Source organism: Dipodomys ordii, unplaced genomic scaffold (genome assembly GCF_000151885.1).
Source record: "Dipodomys ordii isolate 6190 unplaced genomic scaffold, Dord_2.0 Scaffold35, whole genome shotgun sequence".
NCBI lineage: Eukaryota > Metazoa > Chordata > Mammalia > Rodentia > Heteromyidae > Dipodomys > Dipodomys ordii.
Window position 1 is genome coordinate 8967459 of NW_012267251.1, and position 20627 is coordinate 8988085.

Consider the following 20627-nt stretch of genomic DNA (forward strand, 5'->3'; position numbering starts at 1 on the left):
GGTCAGTCATGGAACTCAAATGGGCAGTTAGGTAGGGTGTTCTATCCCCTGAGGGACAGTGAGGCAAGTAAGCAGAGGGGGCTCCTTGTCCACATGGGCCATGCTTCTTGTGTCACTGACAGAGCCTACCCTTGAGAGAGGTCGGCCACATCATGCGCTCTCCTGTCCCATGGTCCCCTGGCAGGGAGAGCCACTCACTCTAGCTCACTCTGCTCATTGGGAGGTGAGGACCAACCCAAGTTCAAGTAGATGAAGTGGAAAGTAGATGATGTTGGAAAGGCAGCAGGAAGATTGAAATGAGTCGGTCAAAACTTCCTATGGTCAGAAGATGCCATGATAATCAGTTACATGGTTATAGCATCCCATTATCAGACACGGTGATGGAGCTTCCATGCACATTTTAGAGAACCTCTAGATTTACCTCCACATTTTGTGAAGCTGTTGGCATTGTGTACAGACCTCATGGTTGCCCTCCATTCTCAGTCCAGAGAGATAGGATCAGGGTCAAGGAGACTGAAGCAGATGATGCCACTCAAGGTTCCATGCTTTCTGGCTGTTTTCTCTAAAAACTTAGATGGAACCCTTATGGTTCCCTTTGCTCAGTGTTCTTCCTGTTTCAGGAAAACAGGGTTCAGCCGCTGTGAAGAAAGGGTTAGGGAATGTTCATCTGAATGCGTAGAGGCAGTGCTAGAATGAGGGAAAGATGCTGGAGCTTGAAACATCTGGGCAGTGGACACTCAAGTTCTAAGCTTCAAGTTCATCAGAAATTATTGTATATGGGGGTTCATAGGAGCAAAGGACAGAGGCAGACAATGGTAGTTGAGATTCCTCTTGTCCTTTCTGTAGGTTCATTAGAAGGGACAGACCCTCAGTTAATAAGATTTGGTTGGTCTGGAATTCCCCAAGCCCTTGCTACTGCTTGCATCTCTTACTGGTTAAGCATTTGCAGAGTCACTGGACCCATCATGGAATTGGTGTGAGTTGCAGGGAAGAGGAGGGGCCTAGGCAGGATCTCTGCCTCCCTCCAGGTGTCTGATGTAGTTTGTAGGTTTACCTAGCCCCCACTCCTGGTTTCCTTCGAGAGTTCTGGGCTGGGAAGACATAGGAAAGAAGTGTTGCAGGCGTGGTTTCTCCATACTTTAGATTGTTACTGTGACCTTAAGGTCTCAACATTTGGATAGATGCGTAGGAGCCAGCCAAGGTGGTTTATCTGCCTATGTCTGTGGCACTGTGTCAGAGCCTCCTGAAGTTTCCTGGGGCTAGGGAGAGGTTTCTGATTAGAATTTCACAACTACATTCATAACAATCAGTCTCTGAATTAGGGAAAAGGAGAGGGAAGTATATCAACCAGGTTAATATTCTGTGGCTGGGGTGTATGTGGTGGCATGTACCTTTTATTCTGACACCTCAGAAGCCTTAGCTAGGAGGGTTACAAATTTGAGGCCAACCTGGACTATCTCAAAAAGGAATGGCATTTTGCTGGGTGTTGGTGGTTTATACCCAGGGTGAATTTTAGACAGGGACTCAGTATAGATTATAAGGAGTCCTGAGATAAGTTACCAGAAGAAGACCAGGACACCAACACCTTCCATGGATCTTCCCTGAAGAGAAGTTTAAAAGACCTTCAAGATCAGTCCAACTGGCCTTTCCTAGTACCTGGAGCCCTTCTCCATTGCACTTGTAGAAGATCAAAGAATCGCAACTTAAAAAAAAAATGTATCACAAGACCAGAACCTTCTTATACTAAATGGGCTGCTGCTGGTCACTCTCACCCAGCAGCACCAGGGACTAAGTCTAATCTCAGGTTTTCCCGGCAGTCCTTCAAAGGTTTATGGTAGCTTTATGTCCCGTTAAGGCTCCCCTCCAAGTGGAAGATCTCTGACTCATTTGGCCCAGGGGGTCTGAGCTGGGGCTCTCAGTCCTCAGGGCCTGTCTATCTTGCTCCCTGAAGGTCTCATGTGGGCAGTGCAGCAGACCTGCGCTTCTCCCTGAGCACAACCACCCACGCACCCCCAGGCCTGCATCGACTCTACTCGGCACTGAGGGACGAGTCTGCCAAGGTGAGGGTGGAAGTGTGTGTGCGTGTGTGTCTCCCTCAGGAGTCTGGGGTCAGTTCAGCCGCGTGCCTGGCTCCAGTGGCACAGACGGCTGGCGTGTGGTGCAAAGCCTTCTCCTGCCTCCCCCATGGCAACAACAGCTGCAGCCTTGGAGTTGGGGCCATCGTCAACTGCAGCAGCTGTGACCCCCACTTGCCTCCTAGTGGACAAGAGGTGGGGGCTGGGAGGTGGCCAGCCAGCTCCTGAGGCCACGCTGAAGTGTGGGCACGTGTGCTTGGGTGTGCGGTGTGTTTCTGGTGGCCACGAAGGGGCTGGGGGAGGGGTAAGAGGGGATTGGCTGGCTTCCTGGAACAAAAGTGTGATTTATGGGAGATGAGGGAGGGAATGACATGTTAACTGGCCCTGGGGATGACACCTGGGGTTTCTGAGAAGCAGCTGTGGCTTCTTGCTGAGTTGGTTATGGAGATTAAGGGATAAGAAAAGAAGATGAGGGGCCAACAAGGGCTGACTTCCATCTTTTGGAGAAGCCAGATTCCTGCTTGGTCCCCTAATTGTTAGTCTTATTGCGTCTTGAGTCTAGGTCTTCTGGGACACTGTAAGATTTAGATGGAGAAAGAAAGACCTCTTAGTTGGATTGGGGAAGACTCATCTTGGCCTTTAAGTAGCCTTTAATTTGAGGTCAGGTGTGGCAGTGCATGCCTATAATCTCAGCACTTATGAGGCTGAGACAGGAAGAAGATCTGTCAGCTCTCGCAAAGTAAGTGAAACCTTATCTCAAAAACAATATTCAAAGGGAAGGGCTGGAGGCATAGCTCAGATGGTAAACCCCAGGCCTGTCATGTGTGAGGTCCTGAGTTTAATCCCTGATAAGAAAAAAAGTCTGAAGGTACTCCTTTTTTCTCCCTCCCTTCAGTCCTTCACTCATCTGTTTATAAGAATACAGCAGTAGGGCTGGGAAGGTGGCTCAGTGGTAGAGCGCTTGCCTTGCATGCATGAGGCCCTGGGTTCTATTCCTCAGCACCACATAAGCAGAAAAAAAAATCCGGAATTGGCGCTGGGGCTCAAGTGGTAGAGCGCTGCGCTAGCCAGAGTTCAGGCCCACGACCGCCCCCCCCCCAAAAAAAAAAAAAAGAATACAACAGTAGCATCCAGGGAGCTTAGACTAAAGTCACGGGAGGTAGAAGACATCCCTAAGGAGAAACTTGGGAGCTTGTGTGTGAGAGCCCATCTTTGTCCCTGGACCCCTCTATTCCTTTCCCTGTTCTTCTGCTTTCCTGGCCCAAGCACATGCTATTCCTTTCCTGAGCCTTTGTCTATTGAAGATGTCATAAGATGATTTCTGAAAAATTGCTACTTCTCAGGGTTAACCAGAAATTCTTGTGATGTACTGAAACTCCAAAGCACACAAGATAGACAGGCTTGTTGGGTCTCTTGGTCCCTGGCTAGTTACCTTGCCTGATGTTTCTTAGGTAGAAGTCATTAGCCTTTATAGAGAGCCTGCTGTGTGTTGGGTACTATATATGCCTCATTGAAGCCTTACAACTACCTGTGAGGCATACATATATTCTTATTGTCCTCCTTGTACAGATAAAATGAGGTACAGAGAGGTTAAGCAACTTTGCCACAGCTATCCAGCTACTATTTAATGTAGCCAAGATCTGAACCCAGATAATCTCTCTCTCCAGATAATCTGTTTGTAATCAGTCTGCTAGCTCTTTCTTCAAGAAGAATCTCTTAGAATGCAACATTAACAGATCAATATCAGTGGGATTCTGCATTTTTAAAATGGTCTGAGTAAAGCAGCCAAAGTCCTGCTCCTCAGCTATCCAGGGGTCTTTTTTTTTTTTTTTGCCAGTCCTGGGGCTTGAACTCAGGGCCTGGGCATTGTCCCTGAGCTTCTTTTGCTCAAGGTTAGCACTCTACCATTTGAGCCACTGTGCCACTTGCAGCTTTTTCTGTGTATGTGCTACTGAGGAATCGAACCCAGGGCTTCATGCATGCTAGGCAAGCACCCTATCACTAAGCCATATTCCCAGTCCAAAGTTTCTTTTTTTCTTTTTTTGGTTGGTCATGGGGCTTGAACTCTGGGCCTCAGTGCTTTCCCTGAGCTCTTCAGCTCAAAGTGAGTGCTCTACCACTTGAGCCAAAGTGCCACTTCCCCAGGGGTCTTATTATTGCTTTTTTTTTTTATCTTCCTCTTTTGCTAAGGACTGGGAGTCATCACCACTGCCTGGGGTGCTGGCCCCCAAAGCCACGCCTGCCTTTGACAGCGACCCTGAGATCTCCGATGTGGATGAGGAGGAACGAGGGGGGTTGGTGGGTGCTGTGGATATTGTCTCCCCCAGTGGCCACTCGGATGCCCAGACCCTGGCCATGATGCTACAGGAGCAACTGGACGCAATCAACGAGGAGATCAGGTTGGGGCTGGGCAGGGGGCTAGGGAGCCTTGAAGGATGGGGCCTGTGTGTGATACATGTATTGGCTTGTCTCTTACAGTCTTAGAGTGCCACAGTCTAGGAGTCCACTGGGAAGGTTCTAGTTCAGTACTGACCCATGAGGGGCAGGGTCAGATTAATTGTCCATTTCCTCCACACTTTTGGATTTCACAAATTAGTTTCAAAGAATGTCCATAGGTAGAGTGTATGCGCACACATACACACATACACACATATACACACAGAAGGAGAGTCACACAGTAATATGACAGCCCACCTTTTACTTTGCAAAGTAAACCATGAAAGATAAATACCATTTATCATCATAATCATGCTGCAAAAGAAAGGCCTTTGTGTGTGTGTGTGTGTGTGTGTGTGTGTCTTTGTATCTGCCATCCTGGAGCTTGAACTCAGGACCTGGCCACTGTCCCTGAGCTTTATGCTCAAGGCTAGCATTTTTGCCATTTGAGCCACAGCTTCACTTCCAGCTTCCCCGCACCCCTCCTCTGGCTTTCTTGGTCTGGTTGGCTTTGAACTGGTATCCTCATATCTCAGCCTCCTGAGTAGCTAGGATTATAGGAGTAAGCTACCAGCACCAGGCTCAAGGAAGGCCATTTTTAACACTCCCAGAGCTGTCTTGAAGGATGTGTGTTAACATGTGTGTGTGCATGTGTGTGTATGTGCACATGCATATACATATACATATTCCTTGCTGAGTGCCTCCTGGGCACACCCATTATTCTTTTTCTTATTTGTTCATGGGCCAGGGGAAATCCCGTTGGGGTCACCATTGGTTAAAAGCCCTGTGTTTAGGAGCTACTGACTGACCACTACAGATTTGGCATATGGGAAATGAGGCACAGAGCAGAGGACCTGGCTCCAAGATGCCCTGTAGGTAGTGAGGGATAGCTTTAGAATGCTCACTTGGAGGACAGTATGTGTCTCATTGACCAAATGCCTCTTCCCCAGCCTCTACCTGTGAGGCAGGCCAGCCCGGAAGAGAGAAATGGTTCTAAGCCACAAGCCTTGAGCATTCCAACCAGAAACATCACCTTGCCAGGCCTGTGGTCCTGGCAACGCCCAGAGCTGCCACCTGTGAGTCTACACAGCACTATGCTAGGCCTGGCTTTGCCCTCCTTACAGGATGATCCAGGAAGAGAAGGAGTCCACAGAGCTGCGTGCAGAGGAGATCGAGACACGCGTGACCAGTGGCAGCATGGAGGCACTGAACCTGACACAGCTGCGCAAGCGCGGTTCCATTCCCACCTCTCTGACTGCCCTGTCCCTGGCCAGTGCATCCCCACCACTCAGCGGCCGCTCCACACCAAAGCTCACCTCCCGCAGTGCCGCCCAGGACCTGGATCGAATGGGGGTCATGACCCTGGTGAGAGTCTTTGTACAGCTGATAAGCACATAGTTGGGCTTGGCATGTTCCCACAATGTGTGCAGACTAGCATGCCCTGCGGGGCAGGAGAGGGCTTTCGTAGCATCTCCCTTCACCCTCCCTTGGGTACACACAAAACGCTTAAAAAGCTCACCTACTGCCCACACTCTCGTGCCCTCACCCCACTTCTCACACCTCTCCGGTCCTCTTGACTTAACTTCTCCAGGTGAGATTTGATATTCTGTTCTCCCCAGGCCAGTGTGAGGCTGGCTTCTGACTCTCTCACCCTGTCTCCTGGGCTCCTCTTGGGGTAGGTGTTAGGGCAGCTGGGGGGGAGCCCCAGCTCACTCTGTTCTCTCTCTTCCAGCCCAGTGACTTAAGAAAGCATAGGAGGAAGCTGCTGGTGAGTGCTGCCTGATGACCCAGGTACTAACGGGGTACCTCCCAAGCCCCCCCCTTTCCACTTCTCCCCCAGGGTCCTGGGGGCAGAGTCTGAAGTTAAAAGGCAGCAGGGCCTCCCCAACTGCGTTTCTTTGTTTCTCCGCTCCTCTGCCTCATCTTCTGGGCTGGGTAGGCAGGCCCACCTGGCCCCCTCCATCCCCTGACGGCCCACTGTCTGTTCAGTCGCCAGTGTCTCGGGAAGAGAACCGAGAGGATAAAGCCACCATAAAATGTGAGACTTCTCCTCCTTCCTCACCCAGGACGCTGCGGCTAGAGAAGCTTGGCCACCCAGCCCTGAGCCAGGAAGAAGGCAAGAGGTGTGTAGAATGGGCCTTACCTCTCTTGTCTCTGCCCTGCGCCATCTCATCCTTCCCTCTGCCTCTGGAGAGAGCACTTTGCACCTGTCCTTGGTGCTTGCCTGTTTTGCTTCTTGTTGAAACACCATGTGGAATGGGTATTCCCATGTCCTCCCTACTCTGATCCCACCCTCTTGCCCCACCCCGCTGCTGACAGTTAAGTTCTTCCTGAGCTCTACCTTCTATCTCTCCTGCTATAATTTAAGTATGTTTTTTCTTGTTCCACCGGCTCCTGTCTGCCAATCCTGTAGTGCCTTGGAGGATCAAGGCAGCAACCCCAGCAGCAGCAACAGCAGCCAGGACTCCTTGCACAAAGGCGCCAAGCGCAAGGGCATCAAGTCGTCCATTGGCCGCCTGTTTGGGAAGAAGGAGAAAGGGAGGCTGATCCAGCTGAGTCGGGATGGAGCCACAGGCCATGGTCTCTGCCCCCGTTGCAGCAGAGGGCTGGGTGGGCATTGGGAAGTCAGGCAAGAGAGCAGACTTACAGTTGGCCTCCCCACTGCCTCCAAGGGGCCATGGGCAGAAAGAAGTGCAGGCAGGTAGGAATATATCAGTTTCACACAGAGGGCAGTTTTGTTAGTGCTATGTTGGGATGGGATAAATGTTCTTGTACGTGGTAGCTCCTGTGCCTAGGAGCATGAGGCAGTAGCTGGTGGCTGTTTATTTGGCAGGGATTTGTGCAGTTGGTCAAAGACTGGACTGTTGGTGGCAGGGGAGGGTTTCCTACTCTGGAGGCTCTTCCCACCTCGGAAACCCCTCCCACCCTGGACCCCTTCCACCCACAGAACTCCCACTTTGAAGGCTTTCTGATGTGCTGTACAGGACCTGAGGAGAAACTTCTGCTTTCTTTAGAGGAGTCAGATCTTGGTTAGAACTTAGCTCTGGTACAGCCTGCTTACAGGACAAAGAATATGGAAACATCTAATTATGGCTTTGTTGACAGTCATTGAAGGAAGTGCTGAGGCACGAGTAGTACTTGTCACTGCTATCGCCATATAAAGCTCAGATCATGTTTGGCCTGTGGGAGGAACACAATAAATGTTCACTTCCCTCACCCCTTCCTTGTTTCCTTTCTTCCTCTCTCTCCTCCCCTCCCTCCTTTTCCTTCCTTCATCTATCCAATCATCTGGCCGTTTATTGAATAACTCCTATTCCTCAGAGTATGAGGGGTTGGAACAATAGTTTGTTCAAGGATCTCAGTGTCTAATGAAAAGAGAAAAAAATAAAAAAGATAGTTCCCATGCATTACAAATGGTAGAGAGAGGTCCAGAGGCCTCAGGAGCTTGGAACCAGCTGTGGAGTGGTAGGGGCTGGTGGGAAGGGCTCCTCCTTAGGCCACCATCTGACTCAGAGCTTGAAGACAGCTAGAAAATAGCCATGTCAAAAGGAGGTCTGTGTGTAATCTGGAAAGAGAAAGATGTGTGGGTGAGAGGGCTTTGTTGCCAGCATGTCTGCTCTGAATGGAGGAGGAAGAGGATGGGAGTACAAGAGGGATGGACAGCTGGTCAGGGCCAGATCCTTAGCTGGTAGAAGAGGGTTGGAAGTCTCCCGAGGCGAGGCAGTGGGAACACTGGTGAATCATACAGGGGAGGAACTGAATCAGCTGGAAGAAAGGAACCTTTGAACTGAGTGCATAATTTGCCCTTCTGCACCTTAATAAGGTGTGAATCATAACCCTGCTAGTGGAAGGAGTGGGGAGTGAGGAGGCCAGTGTCTCTGCTCAGGCATTGGGAGCAAGCAGAGCGTCTTCCTTCCTAGCCTCACGGGTGAGATGGGCTGTGGAGCCAGCCACAGACGGGGAAGCAGGAAGGTCTGATCAGGGGCAGAGGCATTTTGTGAAAAACCTTATGATCTCCTGTTCCCCACACCTGGTCAGTATATAAATCCAAGACAGTGTCTAGGATTGGTTTCTGCCCCTGTGCACTGTGGGAAGAGACCAGGATTTTGGCAAACTCTTAAGATGCTGCCTTTTGCCAAAGGTTCTTTAGAGTTTCAGCATGAGTTCAGGAGATCCTTAATAGAAGATAGAGCAGGGCGTGTTACTCTGTGAAATCTGGACCAAGGAGCAGAGAAAGAAGCCAGGAGTTAAATAGTGTGCCAATTTCTCCACCAACCCAGGCAGCACTATCCTCTGTGAGCCTCGTAGACCACACATATCTGTGCTCTTGGTTTGCTTTGTGCCTTGACTAGGAGAAGGGACAGGTTTTGTCTCTGATTCTAGGGAAGGACAGCTAAGGTCCATCTGCTGGAAAACACCCTCAGGGCTGAAGTTCTTGTGGTACCATCTAGGCTAGGGAGGACCCTCCCAGTGCCATAGCAGGACTGGCTGGGTGTGGGAAGAGGCTCCAGGAACAGCATGGGCCCCATCAGACCAGCTTGGGTCTTCCTTTTTCTACTCTGCATCCAAGGCCTAGGCCCAGGGAGGAGAAGCAGAGGTCTGCTGACATGCCTATCCTTTTCTTCCAGTTCTATTGACAGACTCCGAGCTTAGTCTTCAGGAACCCTTGGTCCCTGCCAAGCTGGGGACCCAAGCAGAAAAGGACCGACGACTAAAGAAGAAGTAAGAGCCACAAACCAAGTGCTGCCAAGGGACCTGGGCCCTACCTCCCTTCCTTCCCCTGAGCTGTCATGGACTGAGCTCAGGGAACCAAAGCTCAGAAAGTCTCTTCCCCAGATGTCCTGGTCCTTGTGGTCACATCAACACTGTCCTGAGTTGCGAGGAAGTTCTTTTTTTATTTGTTATGGTCGTGTTAGGGTTTGAACTCAGGGATTTGTACTTACTAGGTAAGTGCTTGTGCTAGAGCCACATAAATGATTTTTTGCTGTTTTTGAGACAGGGTATAGTTTTTTACTGGGTGTATCCCCCTGTTTATGCACCCTGCTATAGTTTGGATGACAGGCATGTACCAGCACACCCAGATTTTCCTATTAAGATAGGGCCTTGTGTACTTTTTGCTTGGGCTAACTTTGATCTGCCTCCCAGGGATTATGAGCATGACCCCCCCCCCCAGTGCCCAGCTGCAAGAAGGTTCTTAGGATGATCCTAGGAAGAGGGGAGCATGGGGACAGTGGGACAGTGACTCGAGACTCATGGGTTTCAGAGCCAATTGAAATGTCTAACTCAGTATTTGTCAGGCCATGTGCAAACAATGTGAAAGCCCTGGGCCTTCTGTAGAGGTGCCTTCCCCCTCCCGCCACCTTCCTAGTGTCACCTTGTATCAAGCAGAGAGAAGAGTCCAAGGACGGGGAGAAGGGAAATGGGGGTCCCAGCCCAGTTCAGTCATTTGTAGGAGTTGCCTGGGGGAGAGATGGAAGGACTAGTAAGTCTGTTTTCCTCTTACAAGACACCAGCTGCTTGAAGATGCCCGCAGGAAAGGCATGCCCTTTGCCCAGTGGGATGGCCCTACTGTGGTCTCCTGGTTGGAGGTGAGTTTGGACAAGGGAATCTGCTAGGGGGGTCTGGAGGGAAGACTGTGTGGGGTGGGACACCCTGGTCAGCGAGAAGTGTTTTCTATCACTTTGTCAGCATGTTTCTCCCCTGCCAACTACATGTGTGGCAGCCCAAGCATTTGCCCCTCCCCCAATGTACATACAGCACCTAACTTTGGAGGAGAGATGTGATGTTCCATCCTGATGTCTCACGGATGAGAGGACCAATCCCTGTAGTTTACAGAGAGACTTCCTATAGGCTGCCATCAAGTGCCAATCATGCATGTGATACTGAGACAAATCCCTTTACCTTCTCAGGCCTAATTTTAATCTGTAAAATGGGAGAGAGGAGGATTTGATGACAGTCCTCTCCATAGGGCTAAGCTTCTGTGCTTTGCATTTGCTGAGACCACAGATGAGGCCTGGCCTTTGCTCCTCGCTTGGTATGGCCAGAGCTCCTGGAAGTGGGATCCAGGCCATGAGCACAGGGGCTGAGTGATCTCCTCCTGCCCCATGTCCGCAGCTCTGGGTAGGAATGCCTGCCTGGTACGTGGCAGCCTGCCGGGCCAATGTCAAGAGTGGTGCCATCATGTCTGCCCTGTCGGACACAGAGATCCAGCGAGAGATTGGCATCAGCAATGCCTTGCACCGGCTCAAGCTACGGCTGGCCATCCAGGAGATGGTGTCCCTGACCAGCCCCTCTGCCCCGCCCACCTCCAGGACTGTGAGTGCCCTCCCTTACCCTGGACCCACAAAGTCTTCCTAGAGGGAAGGTGGTGAATTGATCTCTGCTTTTTAACTTCCCATCCCTGTAAAAGGCTTTCCTGGGTCATTAGTAGGATGTGATGTTCATTCTAGGAGCATCCTGCAGTCCCAGCCTCCCACAAGTTTCCACAGGCTCCATTTCCTTATCCCTACCCTGGCAATTTGAGATCTCTTGGGAGTTTCTGGGACAGGACTTCTGTGTTTCTGTGTTATTGCCGGGTTGGGGAAGGTCAAGGCAGTAAGGCACTTAGGACTTCCATCCAGTCCTATAACCCCACCAGCTCCATGGCCTCCCAAGGGAGTATCACAGTTGTTCACCTCTGCAACTGGGGTCAGCCCTGCTTCAGCTCAGCATTATTCATTCCTGGTCACCAGGAAACATGTATGAGCACTGGGATAAGCAACGACAAAGGAGATGTGTGTCTGCTGTGAAGGTGCTCAGAGCTGGGCCGTGCAGAGCTTGGGTGGACCTATGGGAGGACTGGGGAAGGAGTTCTGTCTTGTGTTTGGGAGTCCCAAGATGAGCTAGGTTTCCTCTCTGCCTACAGTCTTCTGGGAATGTCTGGGTCACCCATGAAGAGATGGAAACTCTGGCAACATCCACCAAAACAGTAAGTCTAGTCCTTAGTCCTAGGACCAGTGATACCTCAAGGGTGAAGGGTGTGGGAAGTTGGGGCGCTGGCAGTAGATCTCATGTCCTTGATTGGCTTCTGCTCTCAGGAGGTGGGTTTTGCAGGTGACGTGGGGAATATTCTGAGTTTGTGTATGTGTGTCCTTGGGAGAGTGTGGGGTGTGGGGTGGCTGTTCCAGGGTTATAAGCAGCCTAGGGCCTGGAACACTGCAGGAGAGAAGACCTGGGGTGCAGAGGCTATTGTCCTGCTGGTGGGCCTGAGCTTCAAAGGCCTTACTCTTGGCTTGGTCCTTGGTAGAGGAGCAGAGGGGCACTGGGAGTACATGGCATCTTTCCTGGCTTCCAGTCAGGCCTGCCCGGGATGTGTGGCGGTGTCTGTTGCCACACCACTGTGCTCCCCTCTCACTGCCACTGTGGGTACCAGCCTTCTGCTCTCATTGTCTGCTAGTCACCCACACAGTTCTTCTCCCCTCCCACCCGCCCCCACTTTGGATGGAGCTTGGGGTGGAGAGGCTGGGTTTCTTGACTTTCCTGTTTCCCTGACATGCCGCGCTTGTTCCTGCTAGGACAGCGAGGAGGGCAGCTGGGCCCAGGTAAGACTCCCTGGCTCATTGAGCCAGCTCTCAGGCCAGGGCTTCGTCCTTCTAACAGCCCTCTTTAGCTTGGCCCACACCTGGTCCCAGTGTGCATGCATCCACAGGCAGAGCCGTGATGCAGTTCTTTGCTCCTGCTGAACGACCCCTCCTCTCCTAACCCCCGCCCCCACCACTCCTCCTTAGCTCTGCCCTCTGATTTCCCCAGAGGGCAGCTGAGGTCAGCACCACTGGGTCCTCTTAGGAATGCAGGGACTCAGATTCCCAAGTCCTCTCCTCTCCCTGTCCCTCTCAGGGGCCAACCTGGTATGGAATGTCTGCTGGCTATTCTAAGATGATTAAGTGAACCAGCAAAGCCACCCTGGAGCTGTAAACAAGAGAAACTATCAACAAGCAGTAACAATAGGACAGAGATAAAAACAAACAAGTAAAGGGACAGTATTGGATCATGATAAGTGCTATGAGGAAAAAGGAAGCCAAGCAGCTCCTCCCAGGAACCCCATCCCGGGGGACAGGGCAGGGCATTGCTGTCACACAGTAAGACGCTTCAGCAGAGCCTCACATACAAGTGAAATACGAATTCCAGCAACATTCAAACCAAAAAACAAAAAACAAGGGTTGGGAATATGGCTTAGTGGTAGGGCACTTGCCTAGCACGTATGAAGCCCTGGTTTGATTCCTCAGTACCACATACACAGAAAAGGCCAGAAGTGGCACCATGGCTCAAGTGGTAGAGTGCTAGCCTTGAGCAAAAGAAGCTCAGGGACAGTGCCCAGGTGCTAAGTTCAAGCTCCAGGCCTGGCAAACCAAACCAAACCAACCAAACAAAAACCAAGCAAAGTTAATATATTCTTTAGAAAAATATTTATTGGTGACTGTGAATATAACATGTGTATGTAATAGGCACATATATGCATTACTGGGGTTTGAACTCAGCGCCTTGTAGTTTCCAGTCAGGCACTCTACTGCTTGTGCTATGTCCCATCCCTTTGTTTAAATAGGGTCTTGCATTTTACATTTATGCTTAGGCCAGCTTGGACGGTGATCCTCCTATTGACATTTCCTGTATAGCTAGGATGACAGTTGATGCCACCATGCCAGCTTTTACTGATTGAGATGGAGGTCGCACAGAATTTTTACCCAGACCAACAAAAAGAACTATGCTCTTCATCTCTACCTCCCAAGTAGCTAGGTTTATAGTCGTGAGCCAATGAGCCTGGTTTGTAAGAATGTATTTTTAAGCATGAGAATGCCATACAGGAAATTGTGGTGGTTACTTCTATGGGGAGCAGTAAGTAATGGCATGGGGAAGAACCACAGAATGATGGATGTGAGGGTGAGAATCATATTCTGGTTCCTAACTCAGATACTTGTCCAAACTTCACTTTTATGCTTAAAAAGTGGCTTATGTGACATATAGTTTTATATGTACCAACAATTACCTTTTAGAAGGTAACAAAATAGAACCTTTGAAACTGAAAAACATTAAGTAGGATGATGAGGTTGATGAAGGCGGTATAGGGTAACTGTAAAAAAACAGTTTTCTAAAGATAGTGTTCAGAGCGCAGCAGGAGGTGATGTCAGAGTCAGTGCAGGCTTCTCAGAGCTAGGTGTGGTCTGTGCACGGAAAAAACCCTGAAGGACCTGGAGAATTCTTAGAGCTGAGTACCAGGCCTTAGGGAACCAAACTGGCTCTTCAGGCACAGGCCATCTGTGGTTTGGGTTTTGTCTGTCTTCAGTCCAAACTTATCATCCCTGTGGCTTGTGAGGCCAGTGGTTTCCAGAGTGGGCTGATACCTTGCCTCTCTGCATGTCCACTGTCACACAGCTTGTGCATTGGGCTGAGAGTCAAGGAGGCTGGTCAGCTGGACAGCAGCACACACGTCTTCCTGAGTCTGCAGGAGGGACTTCTACTCTGCTGCCTGGACAGGGACTCCTATTGTATAGCACAGATGATTGATGCACAAATGAAACTCAGCCTTTATGTGTGTGTGTGTGTGTGTGTGCGTGTGTGTGTGCGTGTGCGCACATGCGCTAACATGCGCACGCACGCGCGCTGGTCCTGGGGCTTGAAGTCAGGACCTGGGAACTGCCTTTTACCTTTTTCTGCTTAAGATTAGCACTCTACCACTTGAGCTATACCTCCACTTCTGGCTTTTTGCTGGTTAATTGGAGATAAGAGTCAAAGACTTTCCTGCCTGGGTCGGCTTCAAATCACAATTCTCAGATCTCAACCTCCTGTACACCTAGGATTAGGGACATGAGCCCCTGGAGACTGGCCAGAACCCAATAATTTTGAGTCCTGAAAAGTTCCATTGAAATCTCCTACCACCTACCATTCCCAGCCTCTTTGTGAAAAGAAACTGGAATGTTATGAGTCCTTCTCCCTGCTTCATGGTGGAGGGTGGATGAAGGCTTCTCCTCACCAGATTTACCAGCTCTGACCTGATAGCATTACCTTCCTCTTCTCATCCCCAGACCCTGGCCTATGGAGACATGAACCATGAGTGGATTGGGAATGAATGGCTGCCCAGTCTTGGGCTCCCTCAGTACCGCAGCTACTTCATGGAGTGCCTGGTGGATGCACGCATGCTGGATCACCTCACCAAGAAAGACCTGCGGGTCCACCTGAAGATGGTGGACAGCTTCCATCGGTGAGCCAGGCCTGAGCCGGGGCAGGGTCTGTCTCCATGAATGGAGGTGCCTCTCCTCTCTTTCCATGGCTGGTCCCAATGGTAACAGGTGTCCTGGTTGTGAAAGTCTCCTTCACGGAATTCATGTCTTATCCTGTGATGGGAGGACTTGATCCTTTCACCTCCAACCCTTAGTACACACAAAGTCATTTCTTTCAGGCATCATCCTTTCTTGGTTTTCCTCCAAGGTCTGAAATTTCTTGGCTTGTTTTTGAGCTTGCTGGATTTTCCATTTCTGCCAAGTGGATGCACCTGAAATCTGTCATTTGATTTAGATGTTTCAGTTCCTTCCAGGTTAAGTGAAAGGGTGGCTGGGGCTTGGCCCTGGGAGGAATCAGCTGTGGGTCACATCCTTTTGTGGGTGGTGTCACCCATTTCTCCCCTCTTCTTGGCTAAAAAGATCTGCTCAGTTGTGGGCAGAGGTCCTGAACTGGCACCCAACCAATGGGAGGAATTTGGCGCATAGATATGTTTCACTTGGCCCACATGTATTTTGAAAATCACTCATTTTGTTGCCAGTACTTCAATGTAGGAGAATTCATACAGACTTCTGGATTTCTGGCTTTGCAAACCTGAAGCTCTGGCAACAATCTGGCAGTTTAAGCAGCCCATTGGCTGGTGCAGCCTTCACTGGCTCCTCCAGCCCTTTCAGCCTGCTTCCCAGCAAGTATTTAACTTGGAGAGAGTGGTGGATAATAATGCTTCTAGAAGTTGACTTTGTTTTTGGTCGGTCATAGGGCCTGAATTCTGGGCCTGGGCGCTGTCCCTCAGCTCTTCAGCGCAAGGCTCGTGTTCTACCACTTGAGCCACAGTACCACTTCTAGCTTTTTCTGCTTATGTCGTGCTGAGGAATCAAACCCAGAGCTTCATGCATGCAAGGCAAGCATTCTACCACTGAGCCACCTTCCCAGCCCTTTTTGAAAGTCCTCCACAGAATACAGATTCAAGTAACCCCGTTTGTTATTTAAGCCAGGTCGTTTCCCTTGAGTGGGGTTAAGGTTGTGCAGCCTTTCAGGGTTCTCTAGGGCTTGTAGCTGCCCTACTGCTTATGTAAATCAGGAAGGGATCTAGGTAGCTTATTATGCATTTTAATGGATGGGGAACCAGTAGTGGGAAGGACTGGTAACCCACATGCAGGTGGAATCAAGTCTGCAGACTCAAGTCCAATGCTGTGGTCACCATATGCAGAGACTCCTGTCTTGACCCCAGCTCAACTTGGCCTCTCTTTCTCCCGCTCCCCTCACTGGGCTGAAAAGGAATCTTTTGTCTCTGGGAGGGAGGCTGCCAGGCCCAGCGCACCTGTCCTGTCCTCCTTGATTGATAGGGCTGGGGAAAAGGGGGAGTCTCTTGCCAAGCCAGAATGGGCCTGGGCTGCTGAGGAGCCCCTCCAGCCTCAGTGGGATGTGGAAGTTACCCCACTCATCATCCCTCTGGCTCAGCCCCCTCTGGGAGGGAAGGCAGCTTGCCACATGCTGCTCCTAGACCAGCTTTGTTCTCCAGTGCTTCAGACTTCGAAAGCCTTTCCACATCCTCTCTCCCTAGCTATACACGATCTGCTTTTATTCCACTTAGATTTCATAAACATGTTCCGCAATCTAGAATAATTCTATTAACTCATCCTTTTTTATGACAAGAAAGGGATATTTAAGAACCTTTCATGCTCCCTCAGGGTAGCCAAGGCATCACCCAGCTGAGTGAGCATAAATGTATGGTTTGAAAGTGGTGTCTCTGAACTATGACTTTGGGGCAGAAGGATTTTCTGGATAGAACTGTGGGGAGACCAGAAGGGTGTAGTCTGCATAATTTATTCTCACAAGTAATGGCTCGGTAATACAGTCAAAAACAGCTGGCACCAGGTGCCAGTGGCTCATGACTGTAACCCTAGCTGCTTAGGAGGCTGAGATCTGATTATCACAATTTGGAGCCAGCCCTGGCAGAAAAGTATGTGAGGCTCTTTTCTCCAATTAGTCATAAAAAGCTAGAAATGGAACTGTGGCTCAAGTGATAGAGTTCTAGTCTTGAGCACAAAAGCTCAGTGAGAAAGTTCAGGCCCAGAGTTCAAGTCCCAGGACTCCCTCCCCGCCCCACCAAAAAAAAAGCAGTTGGTGTTGGAAAGAACTTTTTGTCCCTCCAGGGATGGAAAAACCCAGAACAGCTAAAGGACTGAGTATGTTAAGCAAAAGTCCTAGGAAATCATCCAGGGTGGGATGAGCTGCCTGGGGAAGGGAGAGTCGATGGAGGTATCTGGGGACTGGCTGAGTAACTGCTCTGTAAGGTATGTAAAGGTGGCTCCTGCTTTAGGAGAAGCTAATGACTAATTAGACTAACAGCTCTGGTGTCTCTTCTAGCCTACAGACTCTAGTTCTCAGTCTGGCTTACTTAGTGATTTTAGGGCATACTGTGTCCTGGCACTCTTTAAGTACTCCTAGTAATTTATATGAATTATCACAATTATTTATTTGTTTGTTTGTTCGTTTATTTATTGTTGCTCGTGAGACTTGAACTCTGGGCCTGGGCGCTGTGCCTGAGCTCTTCAGCTCAAGGTGAGCACTCTGCCACTTGAGCCACAGCTCTACTTCCGGTTTTCTGGTGGTTAACTGGAGATAAGAGTCCCACAGATGTTCCTGGCCAGGCTGGCTTTGAACCTCGATCCTCAGTTCTCAGCCTCCTGAGTCACTAGGATTATAGGTGTGAGCCACCGGCAACTGGCTGAATTATCCCATTTGATTCACTGAACATTTATAGAGTATTTCTTTATGTGCTAGAGTTGTAAGATGTGTTGTAAGTGAACAGAACTAAGTCCCTGCCCTCATGGAGCTTGTATTCTAACTTGGCAAGACGGTTAAGGAGAATAACCATCCAGTATGTTAAATAGATCAGAAATGCTATGGAAAAAAATCAAACCAAGATGAAGAAGATTGGGAGTGTGAGGTATGTTTATGGGTGGTGTTGGTACAGTTTTTAAAGCTGATGAACAAGGAGAAGAAAATAACTGTACAAGCCCCAGCAAGAGATGTGTGAGAGGGCTGGGGGCCTCCCTGCTGGAGGAGGTGGGTCTGTACTTGCTGTGGCTGCTCTGGGGGGAGGGGTAGTGGGGCAACTGGGCAGGAACACGGCCCCACTGTGGCTCAGGCTCAGGGGGCTTGTGCCTGCAGAACCAGCCTTCAGTATGGCATCATGTGTCTGAAGAGGCTAAATTATGACCGGAAGGAGTTGGAGAAGAGGCGGGAGGAGAGTCAGCACGAGATCAAGGGTAAGCTGCTGTGGCCTGCTGGGGCCTCCATAGAAAAGGGCAGCGCAGCCTGCCTCTCTGGTCTCTCCCTTGGACCCAGTGGACATTCCCACCCCCAAGGAGAAGATGCAGACCAGCTGCTTCATGGACTTCCAGTCTGAGGAAAGGGCCGCAGTCCGTGCATGGTCAGCTGTGATAGCCTTTGCTACAGGCTGAGGCCTAAAACCAGGCAACTGTTGGCCCTTTCCTGAGTCCTGTGGACTGGCAGGGATGGGATGAGGTGGGGCTGGTTCTGGAGACACTCAGGATCCAAGAAGGCAGAAAGAAGATGTGGGAGTTGGAGAAGGGATGGGAGCTGGAGAGCAGGTGACTGGGCTCCAGGGCTAGGGAACTCTATCTGTGTCCCTGCAGGATCAGGGACAAACCTGTTGTCTTGTTTTTGCTCCTTCCTTCCCCTGTCCTTCAGATGTGCTGGTCTGGACCAACGACCAGGTTGTTCACTGGGTCCAGTCTATTGGGCTTCGGGATTATGCAGGAAACCTGCATGAAAGTGGGGTCCATGGCGCCTTGCTGGCCCTGGATGAGAACTTTGATCACAACACATTGGCCTTGGTCCTCCAGATTCCCACGCAGAACACCCAGGTGGGCAACCCATCAATCTGTCTCTCTCATGCATGTGTGCACAGGCCAGGGGTTTGCCTGTATGTTTGGTAGGAGCGGATTGTGATGTCCTCAAATTTCCCTGTGTATAGCCAAGGTCCCTAGGGCACGTGCCCTTTATGGGCAGAGACACCTGGGTTTGTCCTCACTTTGCTGTGGGTACCTGCAGCTCCTTCCAGTGCCTTTCATACTTCACACTTGATGTCTTCTGGCTCCTCAACCTGCTTCACTCAGCTATCCAACCTGACTTAAGAGGAAAGCGAGCCCCGAAGCCCATAGAGACCAGATAGCCCATAGCTCCCTTGCCTGCCTCCCTAGGGATCTGTTCCTGGGCCTCCAGGTGTCCAAAACCTATTTATACCAGATAGTACAGCCCCAAACCTTTTTACCCATCCACAGAACTGCCCATCCACAGCCCAAAAGATTAGACATCTCCTTAAATTACATTCCATATTTATGATGGAGCTATCATCCACAAATGTATCTAAATTCCCTTGAACCTATTTATACTTTTGGCTTTTCTAACTTCCTGTGGGTAATGGACTCTAGCAGTACTAACAATTGTGTAAAGTACTTCCTGATTTTATTTGTCAGGCTTTCCCTAGGGAAGGAACAGCCCCCTCCTGGTGTAGGTTTGGTAAGGATGTTTGTATTTGACCAGTTCTCACCTTTTGTACGAACTGTGAATTTCATAAACTCTGATTTTATTGCCTCTAGGTCCAAGCCTTTGTCTTTCCAGACAGAGTGGTCTTAATTCTTTTAGCCTTCCCTCATATAGACTTGTCCATGTCCCTGATCATTTTAGCTGCCCTTGTCTGGACTGTTTGCAGCTGTCAGAATGCTTTTGAAATTCAGCCAGCCAGGCTCTGTGGGCTATTCTGGGAGCAGACACGTTTTGACTTGACGGGGGATAGGGCAGTGTGTCTCCTGGGTGCTGTGCTGGCCTCTGGGACAATGGCAGCACACAGTGTCATTGTGTACTATAGGGTCTCTGCAGTAGCCCTTTCTAGTCAGCCAAAACAAAGCATGGATCCCTTCTTTTCCAGGAACAGCTTAAATCTCTGTCTGGGCGCCACCGTCTGCCTTTGCTCACCTCAGCCCTTTGTCTTGTTCCTGCTCTGTTTCTCAAGCTGATAGCTCTCCACTTTTTGTTATGCAGAGGAGTAGCACATTAGATACTTGAAAATTAACTCTGCTTTTCCTTTCAGAACATTTGTGAAAGCTGTGCTCCCAACACTGATGAAGATTAACCTATAGAACTGGAAATGGGCCCAACCAGAAATGAGCTTTTTTTTCTTTCCTTCATTCCCCATCTCAAAATTCTGGTTTTGTGGGTGGTGATAGTTCTTTAAATTTGTATCAAAGATACTTATCCCTCTCTTCCTAACCTTTCTTATTTTCCTGACTTTATTTATTTAGCTATTTGGGGGAGTAGTAGCCAACCCAGTATGAATTCCTTCACTTTTTTTTTTTTTTTTTGGTGTCAGTATGGGGCTTGAACTCAGGGCATTATACTCTTGCTTCGCTCTTTCTGCTCAAGGCTGGCTCTACCCCTTGAGCTATATCTCCACCTCAAGATTTTTGCTAGCTAATTGTAGATAAGAGTCTTTCAGACTTGTCTTCCTAGGCTGGCTTTGAACTATGATCCTCAGTTCTTAGCCTCCTGAGTAGCTAAGATTAACAGGTATGAGCCACTGGTGCCCTAAAATGATCAAAATTATCTGGGAGTTAGGGATGTGGCTCGAGTGATAGAGTTCTTGCCCTGGGTTCAATACCCATTGCCATCCCCCCAAAAAAAGTGGTAGCAGAAAGGTTTGAAAACTTTGTTTTTCACAGTTTTCTTAATAAGTTAATTTCTGAAAGGCAAGAGCCTCTGTATGCTATGTAGGCCAGGACCACCAATATCTACTGCTGAGCAGTAGTTGAAATTTGGGATGTGGAACCTCTCCCC

General features: G+C 49.7%; 1 protein-coding gene across 3 annotated transcripts in view; it reads left to right on the forward strand.

The window, feature by feature from the left end:
* Window positions 1-20627, forward strand: part of Ppfia4 (protein tyrosine phosphatase, receptor type, f polypeptide (PTPRF), interacting protein (liprin), alpha 4) — a 37773-nt gene that overhangs the window by 11585 nt on the left and 5561 nt on the right. For 2 of the 3 annotated variants that reach the window (XM_013017349.1, XM_013017351.1), the window contains 14 exons: window positions 1952-2060; window positions 4266-4474; window positions 5636-5876; window positions 6244-6279; window positions 6501-6634; window positions 6925-7091; window positions 9140-9233; window positions 10018-10099; window positions 10626-10826; window positions 11416-11478; window positions 12065-12091; window positions 14570-14745; window positions 17940-18037; window positions 18483-18658. In XM_013017349.1, coding sequence (XP_012872803.1) covers window positions 1952-2060; window positions 4266-4474; window positions 5636-5876; window positions 6244-6279; window positions 6501-6634; window positions 6925-7091; window positions 9140-9233; window positions 10018-10099; window positions 10626-10826; window positions 11416-11478; window positions 12065-12091; window positions 14570-14745; window positions 17940-18037; window positions 18483-18658 — 1813 coding nt within the window. The remainder of the gene's footprint in view (window positions 1-1951; window positions 2061-4265; window positions 4475-5635; window positions 5877-6243; window positions 6280-6500; window positions 6635-6924; window positions 7092-9139; window positions 9234-10017; window positions 10100-10625; window positions 10827-11415; window positions 11479-12064; window positions 12092-14569; window positions 14746-17939; window positions 18038-18482; window positions 18659-20627) is intronic. The other variant, XM_013017350.1, reaches the window with a different exon arrangement.